The sequence below is a fragment of the Rattus norvegicus genome, chromosome 19 (assembly GCF_036323735.1).
Source record: "Rattus norvegicus strain BN/NHsdMcwi chromosome 19, GRCr8, whole genome shotgun sequence".
Taxonomy (NCBI): domain Eukaryota; kingdom Metazoa; phylum Chordata; class Mammalia; order Rodentia; family Muridae; genus Rattus; species Rattus norvegicus.
This window is the reverse complement of record NC_086037.1, coordinates 32,188,114-32,212,623: the sequence shown is the minus strand read 5'-3', so window position 1 is coordinate 32,212,623 and position 24,510 is coordinate 32,188,114. Positions and strand designations below refer to the sequence as shown.

Below are 24,510 nucleotides of genomic sequence, written 5' to 3'. Positions count from 1 at the left end.
GACATTGAAATTGGTAGAGAAGCTTGAAAAGCTATGATAACTCTATTTGCTCTAAGTCTGAGGATGAAAGAGACCCAGGCCCCTAGAGACCAGTAAGACCAGACATAAATCTGACGGAAGAGAAAACCTGTGAGCACTGAAGTAAAGATGGAGATAATTAAGTCAAAGAGAAACACGGAACTTAAACTGAGAGGTGGAATTGTTAGACATTGTTAGCGGCATTGCCCAGGCTGTCTGGGAGGAGAGCAGGTGGTTTCGTGTTGATACTGTCAGCTCTCACCTTTATTGGTTTCCGAGACCGTCCTGGAACACATTACATAGAGCAAGCTGGCCTCAAACTTACTGCACCCTTTCTGCCTCGGCCTCCTCTGCTCTAGCATCACAGGAAAGTGCCACCTTGTCTGGATTTAACTCACTCTCTGAGAATTGTATGGTAGTTTAAAAAAAAGTAAGTAGATTATTTAAAATAAAGTTAATAGTATATCACCAATTGCTTTAATACCCTTCCTTCCTTCCTTCCTTCCTTCCTTCCTTCCTTCCTTCCTTCCTTCCTTCTTTCTTTCTTTCTTTCTTTCTTTCTTTCTTTCTTTCTTTCTTTCTTTCTTTCTCTCCCCTGCCCCTCAAATATGCCAATCTCTAGTGAGCAGAAAGAATTTGGAGGCAATTGTACTGAAAAGTATTGGTTTTTTGGTTTTGTTTTGTGTTTTGCTTTACTTTCTCTCTTGGTTAAATACATGTCAAGATAGTAAGTAGTTGCTACAAGGAAAAAACTTGAGTGTATGGGCTTTGCTAGACATAACCCAAGGCTCTATAATATGTCTCACAAAAGCGTGCACGTGTGTGTGTGTGTGTGTGTGTGTGTGTGTGTGTGTGTGTGTGTGTGCGCGCGCGCGGATGCACATGTGACTTATGGGCACAGTTCTCTCTTCTCACTGTACGGATCCTAGAGTTCAAATTCAGTCATTAATTAGTACTTGGCTTGGTGGCAAGCAACTTTACCCACTGGACCATCTGACCACTGTGGACTAAAATACCGTAATGTGGAATGCAGAGTTCCTCTGTTAACCAATGAAAACCTTTCTTTATTATATCTTCCAATAAGGCAGTGTGCTTTATCGTTTTGAACTTGCTGAATTCTTTACACAGTTATTCACTGCAGGGCTGGAGGCAAGCCCCTCCTTAGCACACTAGCCAAGCATTCTCCCACTGAACTGTACCCCAGATCCTAGTTTTGTTGGTGTGGTTAGGGCTTTTTGGTGGTTTTTGAAGAGGTGACTTTTTGTTTTCTTGAGACAAGGTCTCACTGTGAAGCCCTGGCTGACCTGGAACCCACGGAAATCAGCCTCCTTCCATGTCTCAAGTGCTGGTATTGGAGGGGTGGTTGCACTGTGCCCAGCTCCCAGCTCTTGTTTTTCATTGTTATGTGAGGAGTCATCTAAGTAAGGATCAGTTTGTGTTATTTTAAGTAGCATTTTATGATATGTGAGCATTTCCTTTAAAAAAAAAAAAGTCGGATTTCCTGTGAATTTTAGAATTGTTCTTAGTACCAGATTATTGACACCAATGATTCTGAGGACGCTACATACTTAATCCCTCCCCTTCCCCTTCCCACTCCCACAGTGTTAAGTATGCATTTTAAAAGCGTAATTGGAGGCTAGACAGATGACTCAGTGGTGGGCTCGAGCGCTGCTAAGATGTAGGTGCAGTTTCCGCAGCACCCACATCAGGAGCTCACAGAGGACCGGCTGTGACCGGCTCCAGAGGACCGAATGCCTTCTCCTGGCCTCCGTACACACAGCACTCATGTGCATGGACATACACATGTAATTTAAAAACAAAATAAATCTTAGAAAATTAAGAAGTACATTTATAAACTATAATTTATTGATGACATCCAGTCATAATTGATATTTATTTAATGCATAGATGTGATTTGATATAAACCAGGAATATTACTCTGAAGAAAAAGCATTGTTTTAGTATGTTTGAAACTTTTTCTTTTATAGCTTGATGTGGTTTGCATGTGTGTGTTGTATATGTTTGCATAGGTGTGTGAGGGAGCATGTGTCTACACATGATGTGGACATGGAGGCCAGAGGTCGCTGTCAGGTGACCTCCTGAACCACACTCTGCCCTATTTTTTGAGACAAGGTTCTCATTGCACCTGGAGCTCACTGACGTGGCTTGCCTGGCTGTCAGGGCATGTCAGGGACTTGCCTGTGTCTGCAGGTGAGTGCCACAGTGCCTGCATTTTTACAGGGTGCTAGGGAACACATTTAAGTCCTCATGCTGCAACAAGCACTTTAGTAACTGAACTCTCTTCTAAGTCCCTAGATTGATTTTAATAACTTGAATGTATGTATGGTATATGTCTGTGATATGTACATTTGCATGTGGTGGTCACACATATGCACAGCATGTGGAGTTGAGGTTGATGTCATGTGACTCTCCGCTTTAAAGCAATTTCTCACTGAATTTAAAATTTGCCAGTTCTGCCAGTCTAGCTAGCGAGATTGCCCTAAAGATACCCTGTTCTCTGCAAGCTTAGGATTTCGGGTAAGCCACTGATCTGCCCTACTTTTTAATGTGATGGGGCTGGAAGCGTTCTCCAACCTTCATTGTTGTACAGCAGGCATCCACGAACCGTCTCCAAGACCCTCCATTTATGGGTATTACGGCGGCTGTGAAGGTTTCTTTTCACCTCAGAGTTTAGAGGGCATCAGGTCCTCTAGAACTGGTGTCATAGGCAGTTAGGAGCTAGCTGATGAGGGTACTGGGAACCAAATCTACGTCTTCTACAAGATCTGTTTTCTCTTAACTGTTGAGACATCTTCTAGCCCCTAGATTGGTACTTTAAAAATATAAGCAGTTGAACGTTTTTTTCAGAGCACTTCATATCATCTCATTTAATTTTTGTAAGTTCTTTGATTTGGGGTCAGTGTCATTTAGTTACAAGCAGTATAACCCTGTATAGAGTCTTACCTTCTAGCTTTAGAAGGGGGATCATTTTGAGGAGGAAATGGGTTATCATTTAAAACAAATAAGACAGTATCTAGAATTTATGCAGTGATCAGCAGATGCAAGTTATTATGGTTTTCTGAAACCCTAAACAGCATGGAGCTATTAAGGGAAGCTGGGGCTGTATGTCTTCCTCATCTGTTTCCTGGGTTCTCTCTCTCTTAAGACTTTGCTCCAAAGTAAGGTCAGTTTAAAGCCAAACAGAAAACACTAAAAAGAAACAACAGAGACAAAACTGGGTTACTGCTTTCTTTCACTGTTTGAGTTTTCCTTTGGATCTGAATTGATCCCAGTGTCTCACACGTGCATGTGTGGTAGAAAGACGTAGTGTGCAGAGCTATGTCTTATACGGAGCTGTAATGGCAGTTCTCTGTTGCTACTCTCTAAGGTCTTCTCCCTCAGGACCTGCCTTCTGACCAGTTATCTGACTGAGCTTTTGATCTTGACACAGTCTCATAGTTGTCTGAGTTTCAGTAACAGCCCTTGATGATTGAGCTCTTTGCTTCTGTTTAGTTAGTCTACTGGCTATAGGAATATGGTTTATTTATGTATTTGAAGTCGTTTTCTGTTTAGTTATATAAAAATCCTTAAATATTGAGATACTTATCAAGCTCAAATAGAAACTAAATTTGAGACATTATGACAGAAAGCAGGGGACATTAAACCACAGCTTTTATGGTCCTGTCGCTGTGCTTGTCTGTGGTTTGATGTGGTTAGTTTTAGTCCTAGGGGTCAAACACAGTGTCTTGTTTGTTGCTGGCAAGGACTCTCTATCCCTCAGCTCTATCCACAGTCTCTTTGGGACCTTTAAGAGTTTGACAGCAGTTTGTGCTTCATAGAGAGACCCTGCTTGAAGACATGATAATAAAATGATATGTGAACTATATTTTTTTTCAAAATAATAGGAATTTTGAAATGGTGCTATCTTCAAACATATAAAGGGCTGAACTAGTTATTTCTCATATGCTTACTAAACTGGTTATAAAAGTGTATGATATAAATGTGTTATACATTCCTATTATACCAGTAAGAGGCTGTGTAAAGCCAAGCAGACAAGTGCAGAATCTCCAGAGAGACATTTCTTCAAGTGTCAGTCAGTCTCATATCAATTTCGCTGCCTCTCCTGACTGACCCAAGCATAGAAAAGGCTTTATTTACTGAAACATTTTACTGAAAACCAGACACAAAGGCTTTTCTATGCATTGTCAGTATAAATGCTTTCCTAATGTTACTGGTCAAAATCTAAAACTCAGATGATGTGAAACAGTAGCCCGCAGAGCCAGTAGGGTGCACGAGATACTTGAGAATTCTGGGTAAGACTTGCTCTTCCATTAAGAATTATGCTTTTACAAGACTGTAAGGTTTGCCATTATCAGAAAGGGGTGTCCTCTCCACTGAATGCAAGCTGCTATTGGTCTTAAGGCCTCCTCATCTTGTGTGTCAATAAGAAAATTAAAAGTATGGCGAATTAGAGAATCCAGGTTGCAGAGATGTTACATGTGCTTTTTGTTTATTTTGTTTCAGCTTACATGTGTATTTTTTAATAATTAACAGTCAACTATGCTGTTACTCATGTCAGTGCATGCTTTTCCCAGGACTTAAGAGGCAGGCAGAGAGAGACCAGATTCTTCTATATAGTGAGTTCCAGGACAGCCAATACTACATAAAGGAATCCTTTCTCAAAAAATAAAAAGAAGCTCTACTCAAACATATTGCATGATTATGTGGATTCTTTATAGTTGATTATGTGGTACACTCGGGGGGGGGGTGGAACAACATTCAACACTGAACAGGAAATAATAAAAAATTAAAGTTACCAAAAAATTTATACTAAATATCCTTTCACATATTTTGGAATATTGTTTTAACTAAAATAAGAGCCCATTTAAGACTTGCTTGCCTTTTCTTGATGAGATTAAGGTGAGATCTTGAATTCACTTTTTAGGCACTGTGATCTGAATTTACATCTTTAAACTTGCGCTGCAAGCACTTTACTCACTGAGCTGTTTCCTAGCCCCCATGTGCGTGTGTGTGTGTGTGTGTGTGTGTGTGTGTGTGTGTGTGTGTGTGTGATGGAGGGGAGGGAGGAAGAGAGGGAAGGGGAGGGGAAGAGAGAGAGAGAGAGTTGTTTTGCCTGTCCAGTCAGGATTGATTGGTTTCTCTGTGTAGCCCTGTCTGTTGTGGAACTCTGTAAACTGTGCTGTCCTTGAATGCAGGTTTCTGCCAATGGTGCTAGAATTAAAGCATGTGTCCATTATGCCTGACTAGAAAAATAAATACATTTGATGCCTTTAAATATGGCCTCATTTCTTTTTACTTACCTAGCAAAAACAAAATAATGCAAAATAATATTTTGCCTGTTTTCTATGATTAAAATTATGTAGGTAATTCTTGTTTTGCTTTGGGCTGATTGAGACAGGCTTTTGCTGTGTAATTCAGGCTGACCTCGAACTCATAGTCCTTCTGCTTCATCTTCCTACATGTGAGAATCACAGGCGTGATTCATTTATATCAAGTATGATGGGTGTATTAATTACAGCATATGGACTAATTGAATAAGATTCATTGTCCAATTATTGCAATGAGAGAATCAACAGGGGGCAATTATAGCTCGACACAGTGTGGAGCTTAGCTGGTTAACAGTCTACTAATAACAAATGGGTTGGATGCAGATGAGTGCATACATTACCCTCAAAATCAAATGTAGGCACCGGACTGACAGCACGTGAATTAGTTAAGAACTCAATTTTATAACATCACCTCAAATTGCTCTTTTCTGTCAGAAGCCATTTGGATATTTAGGGGTACTTGGTTGGTTTTGCCTGAATATCTCTTCCTAGTTTGTTGGCACTAATAACATACTTTTTTTTTTTTTTTTTTTTGGTTCTTTTTTTTGGAGCTGGGGACCGAACCCAGGGCCTTGCGCTTCCTATGTAAGCGCTCTACCACTGATCCCCAGCCCCTTAACATACTTTTAATACTGTTGTTGAGACTGTCTCACCAGGTAACTGTTGCTCTATGGACCAGGCTGGCCTCACACTCACAGAGATCCACTTTGCTTCCTGAGTGCTGTATTTAAGGACATTGGCTCCTTTAACATTTTTTAAAATCAAAAGTTGCATTAAGAATTTATTAAGTTATTTCATACTGCTATGTTGCTTTATTTTAATGAGTATTTCTCCTTGAATTATAAGTTTGTTGTATTTGAAGAATGCATTTACAGTGAAAACTTATTTAAATGTAGAATTAATAATTCAGGGTGTTCTACAACACTTGTGGACTTGCTTACTTGACTCAATTATATGTCTCGAGTTCCTTCATATCCCATCTATGGCCGTCTGCTGTCCTTGGGTAGCTAATAAAGGGCCCTGCTTGTTCAAAAGTCATACAAATTTTAAAACTTTACTGATAATAGCACTTAGATTTCTAGCTCATCAAACTGTTTATTAGTGTTAAATATTTATTGAAGTAGATATGACAGTTTATTTTAAAATCAGTAAGGTCTCATAGTAACCTGAAAATGAAGGGACTTTTGATGTGTATGTTTTGTTGTTGTGTGTGTTTTCTAGCTGTTTTCCTTTTTCCTAGATTTGGGACTTGGACAGTTTTGTTTATTTGGTGCTGACCTCTCCCTGTCTGTTGAGATTGGTGGTACCTGCTCTGCCTGTCTTAGAGGTTTTTTTTCTCAAAATTATCAACCCATGTAGGCAAATGAACTTTAAATTTTTAGTGTAGTATAAATAAAAAGTTTAACATTGTCTTGAATATTTATCTTTAATCTGCTGGGACAACAGAATACTTTGGGACACTTATTTAAAAAGATAGCCAGTTGGACTGGTCCACAACCCCCGGGGTCTGAGATGTGAAGAGTACAAGTCAGAGGCCAGCTCAGGCAACTGGGGGATTCTGTTTCAGGATACAACCTTGCCTAGGCTGTGATGTGGCTTACTACAAGTGCTTGTTTACCTGTGTGGAGCCTGCATTCCATCCCAGTGTAAGACTGGAATCCAGAAACTTGAGGTTTCTTTCTGGTTTTGCTGGTTTTTATACATTTGTAGGAGTTCAGATTTTTACTTTTTACTTTGGAATAATTTCAGACTTGCAAAATTAAGTTACAGTTCTTTTAGCTTTTCTTCCTCAAATGTTGACATTTTATATAACCATAGCACAAGGATGGAAACTAGGAAATAGACATTTGTACAGTCCTATTAACTAATCCACCCCTGTTAACTACCCATTTGCAATATTGTATTTCTTTTAATCCTTTTTAACAGGGTCTCTCTATGTAGCTAGACCTGCCTTAAGTTGTTTCCAGTCATCCTGCATCTGTCTTTCATGTGCTGAGGTGACAGTGACATTCTCACTTGGACACTCACTGGTCAGCCCTTCCTAGGCTTGCCTCTTTACTGTCTCTGCTACTTCTCCTGAGGAGTGTGTGCTTTAAACAGACATTTTTCTGCTCAAGCCCAGCCTATGCTAATCTAATGCCACATTAGTTAGTGACTACTCCCTTAGTAGTGGTATGTAGATGACCTTTCAGAACAGAAAATAAGCTAACAGCCTAACCGCTTCCAGCGTTCTCTGACAGTAGCTTTACATCTTCATATCTATACCTGCCCCAACCCACCCAGAATTGACAGTCAAGATTATGTCAAATATCAGAATAACTTTCTGTGATACGTGAAACTGCCATTTGTAAACACAAAAGGTATGTAACATTCTGTGCCCAGCTTAGTAAGCTAGTGTATCTGAAATATCTGCTGCCACATCGGGTTCATTCTGCTTTGTGATGCCAGAGAGGGAACCTATGGACTTGTACACAGTTGATAAGCAGGTCCATGGAGCTGTACTCTTCTTATAAAGTTAGACTTTGAAGGGGGAGGCGGTGACTTATGTCTTGAATCCTAGCCCCCAGGAGACCGAGGCAGGATTCATATTAAATTCAAGGTTAGCCTGGCCTACATAGTCAGAATTCCTCTTAAAAAAATGTCAATGAGAATTTGAAAAGGATTTTTGCCTGTATAATTAAAAGTTATCAACTTTATGAAATAAAATTATATTTTAGGCCCATGATAGAAGAAAAATAATAGACTACATAAAATAAGATTTGATTTTATTTATTTTTTAGATATCTATTCTGTTTATGTACATGGGTGTTTTTGCCTACGTGTACATCTACCTGTACATCAGAAGAGGGGATCTGATCCCATAGGAGTACAGTTATATATGGTTGTGAGCAGCTGTGTGGTTGCTGAGAATTGAACTTGGGACTTCGGGAAGAGCAGCCAGTGCACACTGAACTATGTCTCCAATCCTGTGAAGTGAAATTTTAAATTCTTAATTTCTTTTAAAGTAAAATTTAATTTTTTTAATTTTTGTTTTTATTTTCTTTATTTATTTTGAGACAGGGTCTCATTGTGTAGTCTTGTCTGACCTAGAACTACCTGTGGTGTGCACCTCCACATCTGGCCCCAAGGATGTATGTATGTATGGTTTTTATGTGTATGTGTGTTTATGCATGTACACGGGTGCTTACGGAGGCCTATAGTGTGTCGGCTCCTCTAAAACCGTGCTCACAGGAGCTGTGACCCACTTGAAGTAGCTGCTGGTAATGAAACAGAGGTCCCTGCAAGAGCAGCAAGTGCTGCTTTTCACTGAGCCGTCTCTCCAGCTCCTCAGTTAAAGGTTTCTTGAAATACATACATATATATATTTCATATCTACAGGTGCTTTGTCTGCATGTCTGGATGCAGACAGGAAGAGGCCATCAGATTGTCAGCCACCATGTGGATGCTGGGAACGGAACTCAGGACCTCTGTTGAGAGCAGCCAATGCTCTCAACTGCTGAGCCATCTGTCCAGCCCCTTAAGTAAATTATATATATACACACACTGTTAAGATGGAATTGGTGGTGTATAGAAATTAGTATTTAGATAATATTTGTCTGTAAAAAACATTTTTAAACATCTTAGTACTTTGAGAATCTTTTTAAATCTCTTACACTTTTGGAAAATGGATAATATAACCACTTGATAGTCATTTATAATTTTTAAAAATGACTAAATGTCTGTTTTGCTTTGCCCCATTTGTTTGTTTGTTTCTTTGATGTTTGTATTACTTGTAGCCCTGGCTGGTCTGAAACTCACCATGTAGGCTGGCCTCACACTAGCAGAGATCTGCTTGCCCTTTGCCTCCTGAGTGCTGAGATTAAAGTTTGCACTGCCTTACCTGCCTTACTGTGGTGGCTAGAGACACAGTAAATACGAGGTACCAGAGGCTGCTGCTAACAGTGTATATTATTTTGTAGCAAATATGTTATTTAATTATGTTTCATCACTTATTGTATGTATGTGACCATATATGCTACAGCATTGTGTGAAAGTTGAGAACAATTCGAGAGGTTCAGTTCTGTCCTTCTACTATGTGGCTCCCAGGGACTAAAGCCAGGTCATTATTCCTGTCAGCAGGTGGCCTCATCCACTGAGCCATCTTGCCAGCACACAGTTTTTTTTTTTCAAATAAGTAGAAGTATACTTAATGATTAAAAAGTCTCATAGATGCATAATCAATACTTTTTGTTTTTACTGCTATAACAGAGAATTGTATTCTGTGCTTGATCACAGTGCGCTGCAGCGCGGTAGCTCGGTCACAGTGCGCTGCAGCACGGTAGCTCGGTCACAGTGCGCTGCAGCGCGGTAGCTCGGTCACAGTGCGCTGCAGCGCGGTAGCTCGGTCACAGTCACTGCAGCGCGGTAGCTCGGTCACCGTGCCCTGCAGCGCGGTAGCTCGGTCACAGTGCGCTGCAGCGCGGTAGCTCGGTCACAGTGCGCTGCAGCGCGGTAGCTCGGTCACAGTCACTGCAGCGCGGTAGCTCGGTCACAGTGCCCTGCAGCGCGGTAGCTCGGTCACCGTGCCCTGCAGCGCGGTAGCTCGGTCATAGTGTGCTGCATCGCGGTAACTCGGTCACAGTGCGCTGCAGCGCGGCAGCTCGGTCACAGTCACTGCAGCGCGGCAGCTCGGTCACAGTGCGCTGCAGCGCGGTAGCTCGGTCACAGTCACTGCAGCGCGGTAGCTCGGTCACAGTCACTGCAGCGCGGTAGCTTGTCCACACTAGCATCACCACCATGTGTGTCAATGCAAAGACCGTTTCCATCAGCATGCGACAGGAGTACTTCAGCTCCTCTATCATCTCAGGACACACTCTCTGTAATGTCACATGGTTGGTGACTAGATTCAGTTTAGGTTTAAGAACAACTTCAGAAAGATCAAGAGTCCAGGTCAGGCAGGGAAGAATAGACAGGGACTAAATCTCACTGGACACCCACATTCAAAGGGGTGAGGGGTAGAGGGACAGACAGGACCAAGATCCTCTGCAAGAACACGTACTCTTAACCACTGACCATCTCTCCAGTCCTGAAGAGTATTTTTTTTTTTTAAGAAATTTGTCTGTTGTGTCCAAAGCCAAGAACATACTTCTAAATATACCTTAACTTTTTCTATTGACTCTTTTACTTTACTTTTTTCTTTTCTTTTTCTTTTGCCTTTCTGTGTAGCCCTGTCTGTCTGTCCTGGAACTTGCTCTGTATACCAGGCAACTCAGAGGTCCACCTGCCTCCGTCTGCCAAGTATTGGGAGTAAAGGCGTAGGCCACCGTTTTCTGGCTGACTCTTGTGTTTTAAAGGTCATTTGCTACTACAGACTGGATACTACTTCAGGCTTCAGAGTGGATATTTAATTTATATCTATCCTTTTATATATGTTTTAAAACAGTACTTCTTTTGAGGGGGTAGAGAATACACGAATGCCACGGGGTACATGTGAATTCCATAGGACAACCTGGGAATTGTTTTTTTCTTCCACCATGTGGTCATGGGGGTCGAACTCAGGTTTGGCAGCAAGAAGCCTTATCTGTTGGACTATGTTGCCAGCCCATTCTATTCTTTCTTGCCTTTCCTTTTTATGTGTATGGGTTTGCATGAGTCCATGTGCAGGAAAGGTATCAGATTCCCAGGTGTGAGCCGCCACGGTGGGAGCCATGGTGGGTGCTGGTAACTGAACCCAGGCCTCTCACCACCGAGCTGCTGCACTAGCCTTCCCCACTCCACCCCCATTCTCATCAGCTACAGGATTCTGAGGAAATTACTTACCTCTTCTAAATGTTCATTTGATCTCTGTGTAAAACAGAATTGAGTTGGTTTTGGATTGAAAAATGAAAACGACGTGACATTCACGTTGTAGACAAGGAGGGAGCACCAGATGATGTCACACCATCAATCCAGATGGCTTCCAGGCAAATCTGTGCTGTAGGGAAACAGTTAAGACATTGGCAATTGACTCGGGAGACACAGGAGCGTTACCTCAGGTGTCCTTTCATCCTGCTGCACATTATCCTTTTATGTCCCCTTTGCTTTCCTGGCTCCAAGGAATAACTATAACCTTATTATTTACTTTCCTCCCTCACATATTCTCAAGAGTGCGTTTAGAAGACAAGTAGAAATTAGCATTACCTTGTTGAGCATGTCCGATCATGGGGAAAGCCATGCACACTCAGTCACCCCTGACTTCGAAGTCTTACTGGTTTTACATCATAAAGAAAGACTGCATTTCTCCACTCCGCCATCCACAGTGCTGAGGCCAGCCCCAGGCTGTTGTCTTCCTCACACGGATTGACTTCCACCTGATCAATAGTTTCTCTGGCTTGTTCTTCACTCACTTTTAGTCACACTGCTCCCTTGTTTAAAATTGTATTCCTTAGTACCTTCTTAATTCACTCAAACGTATTTCTGTGCCTATTTGTAAATACACGTTGATGGTGGTAAATAAGACAGGTAGCGTCTTAGCCTATGGAGCGGCAAAGCTGGCTTGAACTTTAAAATGTCTGTCTTTGCATGTCATTACAAGCCTTCTGGATTCTCGCTCTCACCTGCTCTCTGTGTGTGCTGTACTCATGACTCCTGCACATCTCTGCCTTGCTTTAGGTGTCCTCCTGCCCGAACGTGCTTCACACCAGCCGCCTCCTCACCATGTCCTCACACCTCAGAGTCTGCCTTTTCTGTAATGCCTCCTTTAGTCTCCCATAAACAGTCACACTGAACTGTGCCAACCTCCACTTTGGCATTTTTGTCGTAGCCCTTGTCTATGAATCTGTAAGGTTTAAGACTTACTTTTCCGCTGACACAATTCGTAGTTTCCATTAGTTAACACTTCCTATCTGCTAAGATTATGTTAAGAGCTAACATAGAATATTAACTTTCCATTGCTGGGAGGAAGCCTCTGAGATAAGCAACCTCTTGGAATGGTAAATTTGTTCTGTCTCATGTTTCAGCACTCTTTTCCTCTGGACCACTGAAAGGGCAGGAAATTATGGCCGTGAGCATGAGAGGGAGGAAGCTCCTCATCTCCTGTCAGCAGGGAAGCAAATGGAGAGGGTGTGTGCAGAGTTTGTGTCCCTCCCGTAGGAACCCTAATAGTGCCATTAGCTAAGGCCCACACCTTTAGCATTAACATTTGCAGAACATTTAAGATTCAAACCATGAAACATACATTATTTCTTATTTGTTAATGGCAAGGGAGGGAACTATTACACTATCTCTGTGTTGTAGGCTGAAAGGTGAGGCTGTCGTAGTTAGGGAAAGAATTTGTTCAGCTTATTCTTCCACATTGCTGCTCTTCTTTGAAGGAAGTCAAGACAGGAACTCAAACAGAGCAGGATCCTGGAGTCAGGAGCTGATGAAGAAGCCATAGAGGTGTACTGCTTACTGGCTTGATCTTCATGGCTTCCTCAGTCTGTTTCCTTATAGGACCTAAGACCATGAGACCCCAGATGATACCATACACCATGGGCTGGGCCCTCTCCCACCGACTACTAACAGAGGAAATGCCATACAGCTGTATCTCGTGGATGTGTAAGGCTCCTCACTTTCTGATGACTCTAGCTTGTGTTAAGTTGACATGCAAGGCCAGCCAGTACAAAGGAAGGGCAAGAGATCAGGCAGTTCGCTCAATGTTGAGGGCACAGTTCTCTGAATCTGTGAACTTATCATGCTCATAACTTCCAAAATTGGTAAATTATTGTTAAGGATTTGGATCTATTTGATGTACCACATATGAAAATGATGGAGGTGTTTTTAGTTTGGGAAATAGAGATATCTAGAAGAGAATTTTGCGGGATGGTTACATGGTTTATAATTAATACGATGCTTTAATAACGGTACTGTTGAGACAGATAATGAAATCCGAACTCCAGTACTTGCCTCTCAAGCAAATAGGCCTTTAGTTTAGAGATATGTGTTTGATGTGTGTGTAATATTAAATGTAAAACCAGAGAGTTATACTGATACATACTATAAGAATTATGTAAACAGTATTATTTCTTGGTGCATATGGTGTAGGTTCAATAGCCCCTGACATAAAATTAAGGTGTTAACAATTGTCTGCAGCACATGCGACATTTCTGTGGGGTAGGAGGAGTTAGAGGCTTTTAGGGAGTAGAACAATGAGTACAAGCACAATGAGCCGTGACTTAGGCAGGAAACAAAGGCAAGTTGCTGTCTCTGAATCTGTACAATAATAAATTATTTTATTGTTAAATAACTGTGTGACTTAAAATTTTTCCCATGAAAATACATTCAGAGCCTAAGAAGCAAGCATTAGGCTTGAACTCCTCCCTCCCCCCGTGATGTGGGCTGCAACCAATCTATTAGTAGAGTTCATATTTTGAAAATGTCTATATGGATTTCAGGATAATAAACATGTTTAGTTAGGCATGTACCCTATAAAATTATGTTTGTCATGGCAATCTTAACTCATCTGAGTCTTGATTTCTTTCCTCTTGAAACAGCAAACTCATCATTACACTGGGTAAGAACCACAAGAGAAGGAGCGAGTCTTCCGATGAGCTGTCCGATGCCGAGCAGATGCCCCAGCACACATTCAAGGAGCAGCACTCTCAAGTGAGTACTCAGTCCCTGCTGAGGGCTGAGGCACCGTTAGCCGACCTAGGGAGCGAAATGATGCCTCATGGTTACGTACACTCTAGTTGAGTGATGAAAGTGTAATTTATTATACAGTAAATACCTCAGGATAGCGTTACTCCAATATTCCTCTAGAATATTACCACATAATATTAGATATGGGAGGAAATTTATCTGCCCTCCTTAAACCCCTCATTTTTCAGTAGTGGAACTGAAATTCTGAGAGGTTAAATACCAGCACAAGTCCTGGATGGCTTTGAACATGAAGTAGTATCTAGTGCTATCTTGGACTTGCATAATGCTGAAATAAATGGCTGAGATATTAATTTTAAAAATCATACAAGTTGCAGAACAAATTAATTGACTCATTCCTAGAGTCAGTATTTTTTGTCTGCTTATGTTGAAAAAAGATAACCTATGATACTAAAATCCCAACAGACACAAATACTGTGCATTTTGCCTTTAAAAATACTCAAAATAATCGTATGGGGAGATATATATAATCCACTATAGTGAAGGTCATAATAACTCAGGCCACCCTCTGCTTTCTAATACTTAAATACTACCGTAGGCCGTAGGGGTGGTGGCAATTGTTGAATTATGGGGCCAGAAAGCCCCTGAATGGCCTTTCTTCTTCCTTATGCAGCTTCTTATCCAATGGGAGAGTAGTGGCTCAAGGCTCCTGGGCTGCTGCAAGAGTTGAGGTAAGGGCAGTGACTGAAGCTCCTAATATCACATGGCCTGGCCTTTTCTTCACATGCTATCCATACCTTAGGTAACTTATACTTAACTTATTCAACATCAGAATTTTTAGTTTAATTTTCACTAGAAAAATGCTGGCCATTTTTCCATTTTGTAATTTACCAAACAGTGCAACAGTAGTATAGTTCTTTGTAAAACATATTTTTCTTTTCTCACTGCAGTGATGAGGTTGCTTTGATAAGTGTGTTGCTTTAACAGAACAAAAATTAAAAGTATATTTCTAATAAGTATAATCTTTATTATGGTGTATCTGACTATCATTTTAGACATGAGAGAATGAGCCACATAGCTTTCACTGACAGCAGTGGGTTGTCAAGATGGACTCTTAAAGCTGAATTAGATTTTAGAGACAGAGAAATCTAGAATTGTGAATATGATGCTTAATTTTATGCCTTTAATCTTGATAAAGAGTGCTTTCATAGTTAGATTATATTTAGAGGTGTCTATGCTTTTATAAATATCCCTGGGTCAGATTATAAATATTTATAGAAGACAAATTCTGTCATAACAAAGTATTAGTCACTTAAGAACATAACTTAGTGCTCTCTTTACTCATAATGCAGTGAGCTGGTCTCCTGAGGCCTTTCATAGAGGAGGATAAAAGCCTGAAATAAACTACGAGAGAGAACATGCTACTGTTTAAAAAACCATGGAGAAAGCCAGAAAGAAGCACATTCACCAATTATGTGGACGGCAGTTGCGTGATAGAAAATGTAACTGGGGAAGTGATGCAGCTTTTGCCTTCCCTAAAATGGGATGCTGTATACGTCACTGAGTGGGATTTAGGTCGAGGTCATCTGCAGTCTTCCATCCACAGACTTTCCCATCAGTTAATCAGGCTGAGAAACTCTCCCCAGGATGAAGCAACAGTTTATAATAAGTACCCCTTAGTCTGTCTTGTCAAGCTGTGCATTTTTGTGAGTACTGAAAAAATTTTGCAACCATGTATTTACATTTGACTAAAGATCAGTGGGCATTTCAACGTACCAGTAAGAAGCCAAGCAAGCAGAAAAGAAGCTATAAGATAGCTGAAAATATATCTTAAAATCTTAAAAAAATATACATTTCATGACTCTCAAACTTAGTTATTTAGAAATCATAGAAAATGGAACTTCAATAATACATATGTTTTATTATTGTAAATGTCAAGTCAAGTGCAAATTTAAACTATTTAGAGCATTAAGATCTTTATGATGATTGCAGTAGAATTCTAAGCATACATTTAACCTATGTAAATTCATAGAACGTTCCCTTTAGGGAACAATAAATGTTTCATGTATTTTTCAAATTAGTATATGAAAAAGGTGGATTTCTTGTAGTCTTTTTATTACCTTCCCGTCTCTTCCATGTTAGAAAATGTAAATGCAAGGTTGGGCGTGTTGGCACACACCTTTAATCCCAGTACTGAGGAGGCAGAGGCAGGGGCAGGGGCAGGGGCAGGGGCAGGGGCAGGGGCAGGGGCAGGGGCAGGGGCAGGGGCAGGGGCAGGGGCAGGGGCAGGGGCAGGCAGATCTTTTGAGTTGAAGGCCAGCCTGAGTTCCAGGACAGCCACGGCTACACAGAGAAATCCTGTCTCCAAACAGAGAAGCAAACGAAGATGTAAATGCATTCATGTTCAGCAGGAGGGCTGGAAGGTGCTGCTCAGTTATAGTGTACTTGTCTAGCATCAGCTGATCCCCCAGTAGAGCCCTCCCTCCACCAACAAAAAGAGAATAAGCTGATGGTGACCCATCCTAACAAAAGACATGGAATTTGGCTATCCATATATTGCCTTTCTCTCTTTGCATGGTCTTCCAAAGGCCACAAGCACTGCACACTTAGCACAGTGACAGCTCGGTGCCTCAGGTGGCTCAGCAGATCCAGCTCCTTCTGTTACAGCTGGGTTCGTTATGGTTGTACAGATAATGAGGAAGCTCCCACATAGATGCTAGTGCAGAAACCATAGGTAGGAAACACAGGTGATTTTCTGATACTACTTCTGGGGAATGTCAGGAAATAGAACAGGAAAAGCAAGAAGGGTTGGATTCACACAGTAACTACTCATAGACTAGATGATAAAATCCCTCTGCCCCAAATGGTTCACGGAAGTGCAAGCACTCTTAAATGCTTTTGTATTCTGAAACCTACCAAAGCTTTGATTTGTCGCTTGTTCTTCCTTCTGTCCTTTCTTCCTTTCTTTCATTCTTTCTTTCTCTTTTTAGTGAAAGCATCAAAAATTGTGTAACTTTGCTTTAAAAAAATTCTCTTTGAATTATAAAGTCAAAAAATATATTAAATAATTAGGGAGGTAGGTTCTGATTTAAAATTAGACTATTAAAAAGACCTGTTACTATAAGTAATATCTTTAAAAAGGCTCTAGTTGTATGTTTTTGTCCTTTTTTTAACGTTAAGAAAGCTATTAAGACTAGTGAACCACTTTATTACTTCATCTAGAGTGAATTAAACTGAATCATTTTATGTAGTCATTCTAAAAGATTTCATATTATTTTCTACCTTAAACATCTTTACATTCCTTAGAGGACATTTAATTTCTTCTGCATTTAAACCCCAAATAATTACTTAACAAATAACCATTTGATGTAACTTTTAGGTTTGGGACCAATGTGTGAAATCATGTATAGTTTAAAATGTGTATTGCCTATGGAGTAAGTTAATAGCTAAGATAACCCTTTATTTTTATAATTCTTTCTAAAGAAAACTAATCTAGCAATAAAGGTATTACTAATAGAACATTGCCTTTCCAAGCTGTGAACTAGTTCAAAACAAAGCAATTCTTTTTTAGCCTTAATTTATAAAGAAAAATAAATAAAGGTGTCACTGAGCTTTCCGATCTGACATTGGGGCAAGTGAGGCTTTGGGAGGATTGTGAACTCATGGCCATGAGCATGCTACAGCCTTTACTCAGGAAATGATGAGAGGCAAGTTTGTGATCTATGTTAATCTTTTTCTAAGGCATCACTAACATAAAGAGTAATATTCTTTAAATCCTTGCTAAATATTTTAAAAATAATTTATATAAATCAGATCCTTGTGGTTCATTACAGAAAAGAAGATCAAATCGACAAGTTAAAAGGAAAAAGTATGCAGAAGATGCAGAAGGAAGGCAGTGTGAGGAAGAGGTGAGAGGCAGCCTGAAAGTGAAGAGGACCTCGGCTCCTCCACCCGGAGAGCAGCCTCTCCAGTTATTTGTGGTGAGGCTCAGCCTAAGCCAGCAGGCTCAGGCCTTCCTTGTCCATTGCCGCCGACCAGTCCATTTCACGTGTATTCCCCTTACATACTATGAGGTAAACTTGTAGCCATTGTCAGTTTGACTGGAAACCTTGGGCAAATGTTTATCTACGGTTGGCGCCGTAGAACAATGACCGTGGACGTTCCAGAGGCAGGGTCGCAGCGGGGTTAGTGCAGCTGTGCAGATGATGTCAAGGCAGTGTTGATAAAACTCGTTTCTCATTCCTGACATTTCCCTTAGTGCTGAGTCTGAACGCATTGTTGTTTGCTGAATGACTTTTTTATTTTGAAAATATGTTCCATCATAGGTTTTTCCCTCTTTCTCATAGGAAAATCCAAGCGAAGAAGATGCTGCAATTGTAGACAAAATACTAGCTTGTAGGACTGTGAAAAAGGAGGTAAGTAATAGGGCAGCACACTTTACATGCTATATTTTGTATCCTGCTGGATTCACAGTTATTAATTTTAATTTTTAGGTATCACCTGGAGTTATGCTTGATATAGAAGAATTTTTTGTAAAGTACAAAAATTAGTAAGTATTTGAATTAAAATTATGGCTAAATATAAATTATTTAACTTGTAAGCATATTGAGTTACAATTGATATATTTTCATTTTATCTACGTTTTACTAACAATTTTTATGATTTGTAATTATAAGAACTCAATCATTAAGAAGTAAAAGGTTGTCTTTGAAAACTTATCACCAGGCAGTGGTGGCACAAGCCTTTACTCTCAGCATTGGAGGTAGATTCAGGCAGATCTCTGGGTGTGAGGGCAGCCTGGCCTACAGAGCTAGTTCCAGAATAGCCAGGGCTACACAGAGAAACCCTGCTTCTAAAAACCAAAAAATAAAAAGAAAGAAAAAAAGAAGGAAAGAAGGAAGGAAGAAAAGAAAACCTCTCATGTTAAGACTGAGCATTTGAAATTATATGAGCATGTAAGAACATTTGAAGTATGATTTTATAAATTACAGGTGCTTCCCCTTTCTGTGTTGAGCTCTTCAGCTTTAGTCACGACAGCTGACCCTTTGGTTGCTATGCCCGATGTATACACTGATGACTTCTCTTTAATTACCTTGCTTAAATCGGTGGAGTGACCAGTTGAGAGAAAATGTGTTCCTTTTGTATAGTTTCCAGTTTTTCTTCAAAGAAAATTGTGTGGGTTTTAACGCACATAGCCTTGATTGTGACAAAAATCAATATAATAAAAAATAAGTCAAGTTGTAGAAATAGCCTCTGGTCAGCTTATCAAACCACAGAGACAAACCATGACTTCTTGTCTACAATTTTTTTTTAGCATTCCGGGATCAAAATGGATGTTTTAGAAGTCTTATAAAATCTATTGAAATTGAATGAAGTGATTACCTACATGTAAAATGAAAGCTAATGTTTTTGTTTTGAATATTATAATTAAAAATACATTTGAAGAAACATAGTTCTCTATATATCATTCTAATGTATTGTTTTTATAAAACTTTTAGCTCTTATCTGCACTGTGAATGGGCCACGGAACAGCAACTTTTGAAAGATAAAAGGATCCAGCAGAAAATCAAGAGATTCAAGCTAAGACAAGCACAGAGGGCACATTTTTTGGCAGACGTAAGAAAAAAACCTTTCCTGCATTTGGTATTATTTATTGAGATCTTAAGGATGGAGCTAGGAATATTTACATAGTACACACAAGCCTCTGAGTTCTAGTCTCAGAACCACAGAGCAAAACACTACTGTTTTACATTACTAATGTTACTAGTTAACAGTGAATGTTATCAACTGGTCACTCCACTGATTTAACCAAGATAAAATGTAAAGCCTTAAAGTGAAGTCATCTTTGTATACAGCTGGCATAGCAACCGAAGGGTTAGCTGTTGTGTATAAACATAGTAACACCTGATGAGCTCAAAATGGAAAAGGGTAAGTACCTATAATTTATAAAACCATATAGTATTGTTTCTCTTCCCACATTATCTTGACAGCTCCTGAAATAAGAGTTCTAATAGGTAGGCATGGTGGTACATGTGTTTAATCTCAGGGAGCAGTGACAGATCTCTGAGTTGTGGCCAGCCTGGTCTCTGTAACAGTTCCAGGCTAGCCATGGCTCTCTAGTGAGTGACAGTCTTTTAAAAGATAATACAAAAGTGCTGATAATTCAGTGGCAATTAGTGCTTATGACTTGGGGAGCATGTGCCGTGTTGATATAGTTGAATGTGGATTTTAATAACGCAGGGCACTTTCGGTGTGTTCTTCAGCAGTGGAAGTAGCAAACACCAGGAAGCACAGGCTTTAGTCTGTGGAACATGTCCTCATTTGTCACGGACTTTCATCTAAGTATTCAGTGTCATTGAAAAGGGCTTATTCATGTGTAGGCCTCACTCAGTGGCCTCATGTCATTCTCTAGTTTGCTCCTTTCCCTTTGATATACTTACTTTTGGTCAAGTTTCGTTATGTTGCCCCAGCTACCCTGGAACTCACTCATAGCTCACTGGGTTATTAGTAGATCAGGATAGCCTCGAACTGGGCGTGGCTACTCTGCCCCTGTGAACACCACTGCCTCATAGTTTTGTGACTTTTTTTCTCTTTTTTAAGTTTGTTTCAGTTTAAACTTTATCTTGAACAAGATAGTTATTAAAATATCACAACAAATTTTCACATTCATTTTAAGTAGATTTATTTTTGTATTTACCCTATTTACTTTAATTCTAGCATTGTCTCAACTTTTTTATTTTCACACATGTAAATTTTTTCTGACACATTTAAACATATTTATAGTACTTGTCCTCTTACATAAACATAGTACAACTATTATTTCATCAGTAGGCCTTATTTGTACTTCAGAAAATATTGTACCAATATTTTTACAGCAGAAATGTGTCAGAGTTCAAGTCTGTGTGTTACTTTTAGTTATAGTTATTATGCTTTCTTTAATTTTGGTTTGCTTTTCCGTCTTGGACTTTTTTTCCATATCTTTCTTTGTTGTTTGTTTGTTTGTTTTCCAAGACAGAGTTTTTCTGTGTAGCCCCGGCTGTCCTGGAACTTACTTTGTAGACTAGGTTGGCCTTGAACTCATAGCTGTGCCTGCCTCTGCCTCCTGAGCGCTGGGATCAAAGGCTTGCACCACACTCAGTTATTCTTGACTTCTAAAAAACTGCTATAGGAATGAATGATTGCTCTTCCTTCTTCGTGGATCGTATTTCATGGTCCATGGTAGCTATTTGTCCCATTTATATCTGACCAGGAGGTGACTTAACCACTGGTTAAAGTTGGCACCTGTCACATTTGTCCTATGTGTCCCTGGCTGGGTGGCGCTTGCTTTGTAGACCAGGCGGGTCACCCATGTGCCTTGACTTTGCCCTCAAGAGTTCTGGAGTCGAGTTAGCCATGGCATTCAGCTGTGTCATCCGTCTTATTAAAATGACCTAACAGTTGGTTACTCTGAGGACATGCAACACTTCACAGATGCTGGTAGTTCTTCCTGTTCCTCCAGAGTCTCTGACTTGTTCAGGCTGGAAATTCCACTGACTGTCTGTCCAACAAGTACTTGAATCATTGTGGTTTCCGCAAAGATATTTTTTCCTCACCTGACAGGTCATAAGTAAGACCTATGTAATTTTTTTTCTTTTAAGCATTGAAATTTCTTTTTTCTTTTTAATTAATCATTCCATTTGTTTACATCTCAAATGATATTCCACTTTCCGGTTACCTCTCCACAAGCCCCCCATCCCATAACCTCCCTCTCTTCCCTCCCTTTTGCCTCTATGAGGGGTCTCCCCTACCCACCCACCCTCTCCTACCCCACCACTCCAACATCCCCCTATACTGGGGCATCAAACCTCCACAGGACCAAGGGCCTCCCCTCCCATTGATGTCAGACAAGGCCATTCTCAGCTGCCTATGTATCTGGAGCCATGGCTCCCTCCCTATACACTCCTTGGTTGGTGGTCTAGTCCCTGGGAGCACTGGGTGGTCCAGCCAACTGATATTGTTCATCCTATGGACAGCTCCTTCAGTCCTTCTGCTAGCTCCCCCACCAGGGTCCCTGAGTTCAAGCTGATGGTTGGCTCTGAGCTCCACATCTGTATTGGTCAGTTGCTGACTGAACCACCCAAGGAGCAGCCATACCAGCTTCCTGTCAACAAGCACCTCTTGGCAACAGTGTCATGTTTGGTGTCTACAGACAGGATGGATCCCCAGGGGGGGCGGTCCCCACACGGCCCTTCCTTCAGTCTCTGCTCCATTTTTGTCCCTGTTCTTCCTTTGGACAGGGACATTTGTGAGTTAAAAACTTGGAGATTGTTATGTGGCCCCATCCCATGACCAGGGGCCATGCCTATCTCCTGGAGGTGGTCTCTACAGGTTCTGTCTCCCCATCTCTGCTAACGTCATCCCTGTTGGGTCTTGACAGCCTTTCATTTCCCTGGTGCCTGGGATCCGACAGTGGGTATCCCCAGTTCCTCATAACCCCTGCTACATACTTTATTCGATTTTGTGAGCCTCTGTACCTCTCTCCTGTCCCCTCCAGTACCTGATACTGCTCCTCTTCTTTCCTCCCCCTCCTCTCTTCCTCTCAGGTCCCCCTCCCCCCCCACGATCATCCTGTTACCCCCTCAATGCAGGACTGAAGCTTCCACAGCCTGAAATTTCTTTTTATCCTTGAACTACATTTGACCAAGATTGTATATACTTTATGTCCACAGTTTGATTCCTAGTTATGTGTAAACATCATGAATCATCTCAAATGGATATCTCCATCATCAAAAAATAGTTACCACCTTCTCTTTTCCTTTGTTTCATTCTGAAAATACCAGTATTTAGTTATGCATTTTGTTATTAGGTAAATCCAATATCTAGAGTGGTTTGTGTTGAATTAAGAAAGCATACAGCAGGGGTTGGGGATTTAGCTCAGTGGTAGAGCGCTTGCCTAGGAAGTGCAAGGCCCTGGGTTCGGTCCCCAGCTCCGAAAAAAAGAACCAAAAAAAAAAAAAAAAAAAAAGAAGAAAGTATACAGCACACCGCAGAGAGGCAATTAGAGAGAGGCAGAGAGCCTGTGGAGGACAGGCTTTCAAGGATGTGTAGGAACTGCTCAAGCAGACAAAAGGAAGCAGCAGTCTAGTCAGCAGAGAGACACTGAGGGTAAGATTGTGAAGCCATGGCAGAATATGGAGTGCTTCCATCCCAGAAAATCCTGTGCTGTGCTCCGGAGCGTGAGACCTGGGTTAATGTTGTGTTATGCTTCAGGAGACGATGCTTTGCGAAGAGGAAGAATTCTGTTATTCCTCAAAAATGAACACAGACCTCATCCACAAATAGGAAGAATAAGTGAAGGATTTCAAGCAAGGGGAAATCTGTGGAATTCGTCTTTGAGAAAGATCACGTGTGCTGGGGACAATAAAATACGCTATTATAAGGACTCAAGGCAGTATTTTAGGTACTCCTTAGAAGGTACTGTGGCGTTCCTTCCACTCCCAGGGCAAGAGAGACCAGAACATCCGTTATTCTTGCAGAAGATCCAGGTTTGCCTCCTGGAACTCACATGATTTCACTACTATTTTTACCTCAAGTTTCTGAGATCTGATTCCCTCCTCTATAACTGCAGGCACCATATAATAAATGTTTGCAGGCAAGAGACTCAGACATACAAAGGAAATCGAGGACTCTTTAAAGGATTCACGTAAGTGACACTGAGGATGAGAAAGAAGGTCCCAATTTGAATCAGATTTTAAAGGAGAGACTATACCCATGTGATGATGGTGTACGCCGTTAATCCAGCACACAGGAGGCAGAGGCAGGGGATCTCTGAATTTGAGGCCAGCTTGGTCTTCAGAGAAAGTTCTAGGACAACCAGGGGGGTACACAGGGAAACCCTGTCTTCAAAAATAAGTAAGTAAGTAAGTAAATAAATAAATAAATGAATGAATAAATGAATAAAAAGCAAAAGGAGCGACTGAGGGAAATGCACGCAGTCCAGTGGTAGAGTAGACTGAGGGAAATGCACGCAGTCCAGTGGTAGAGTAGACTGAGGGAAATGCACACAGTCCAGTGGTAGAGCATATGTACTGCATGTCAGAGGCCCTGAGTTTGATCTCTGGCACCACATACACATACACAGAATTTGTACAAAACCCAACACTTTGGCACCTAGCAGTAGTACCAGTTATTTTAAGACTGTGAGTTTGAACTCAGTTTGGGCAATACAGTAAAAATCAGTTCTGTATATTACACATATACATGTGTGTACACAAGTGGATGCAGTCTCACACACAATGTGCAAATTGCTCGTTTATTGATTGATTCATTTTTTAATATTTGTTTATTTTATGATCATTGGTGTCTTGCCTGTATGTATGTCTGTGTGAAGGTGTTAGATCTCCTGGAACTGGAGTCACAGACAGTTGTGAGCAGCCCTGTGGTTGCTGGGAATTGAACCTATTCCTCTGGACGATCAGGTAGTGCCCTTAACCACTGAACCATTTCTCCAGTCCCCTATTTTGGTTTTTTGAGACAGGGTTTCTCTATGTAGTCCTGGCTGTCCTGA

The 24,510-nt window shown here is 40.8% G+C and overlaps 1 protein-coding gene across 14 annotated transcripts in view; it reads left to right on the top strand.

The window, feature by feature from the left end:
* Nucleotides 1-24,510, top strand: part of Chd9 (chromodomain helicase DNA binding protein 9) — a 223,110-nt gene that overhangs the window by 124,865 nt on the left and 73,735 nt on the right. For 12 of the 14 annotated variants that reach the window (XM_063278586.1, XM_039098055.2, XM_039098060.2 and 9 more), the window contains 5 exons: nucleotides 13,859-13,970; nucleotides 17,798-17,944; nucleotides 18,311-18,379; nucleotides 18,458-18,513; nucleotides 19,463-19,580. In XM_063278586.1, the coding sequence (XP_063134656.1) occupies nucleotides 13,859-13,970; nucleotides 17,798-17,944; nucleotides 18,311-18,379; nucleotides 18,458-18,513; nucleotides 19,463-19,580 (502 nt within the window). The other 2 variants (XM_039098068.2, XM_063278587.1) reach the window with 2 other exon arrangements.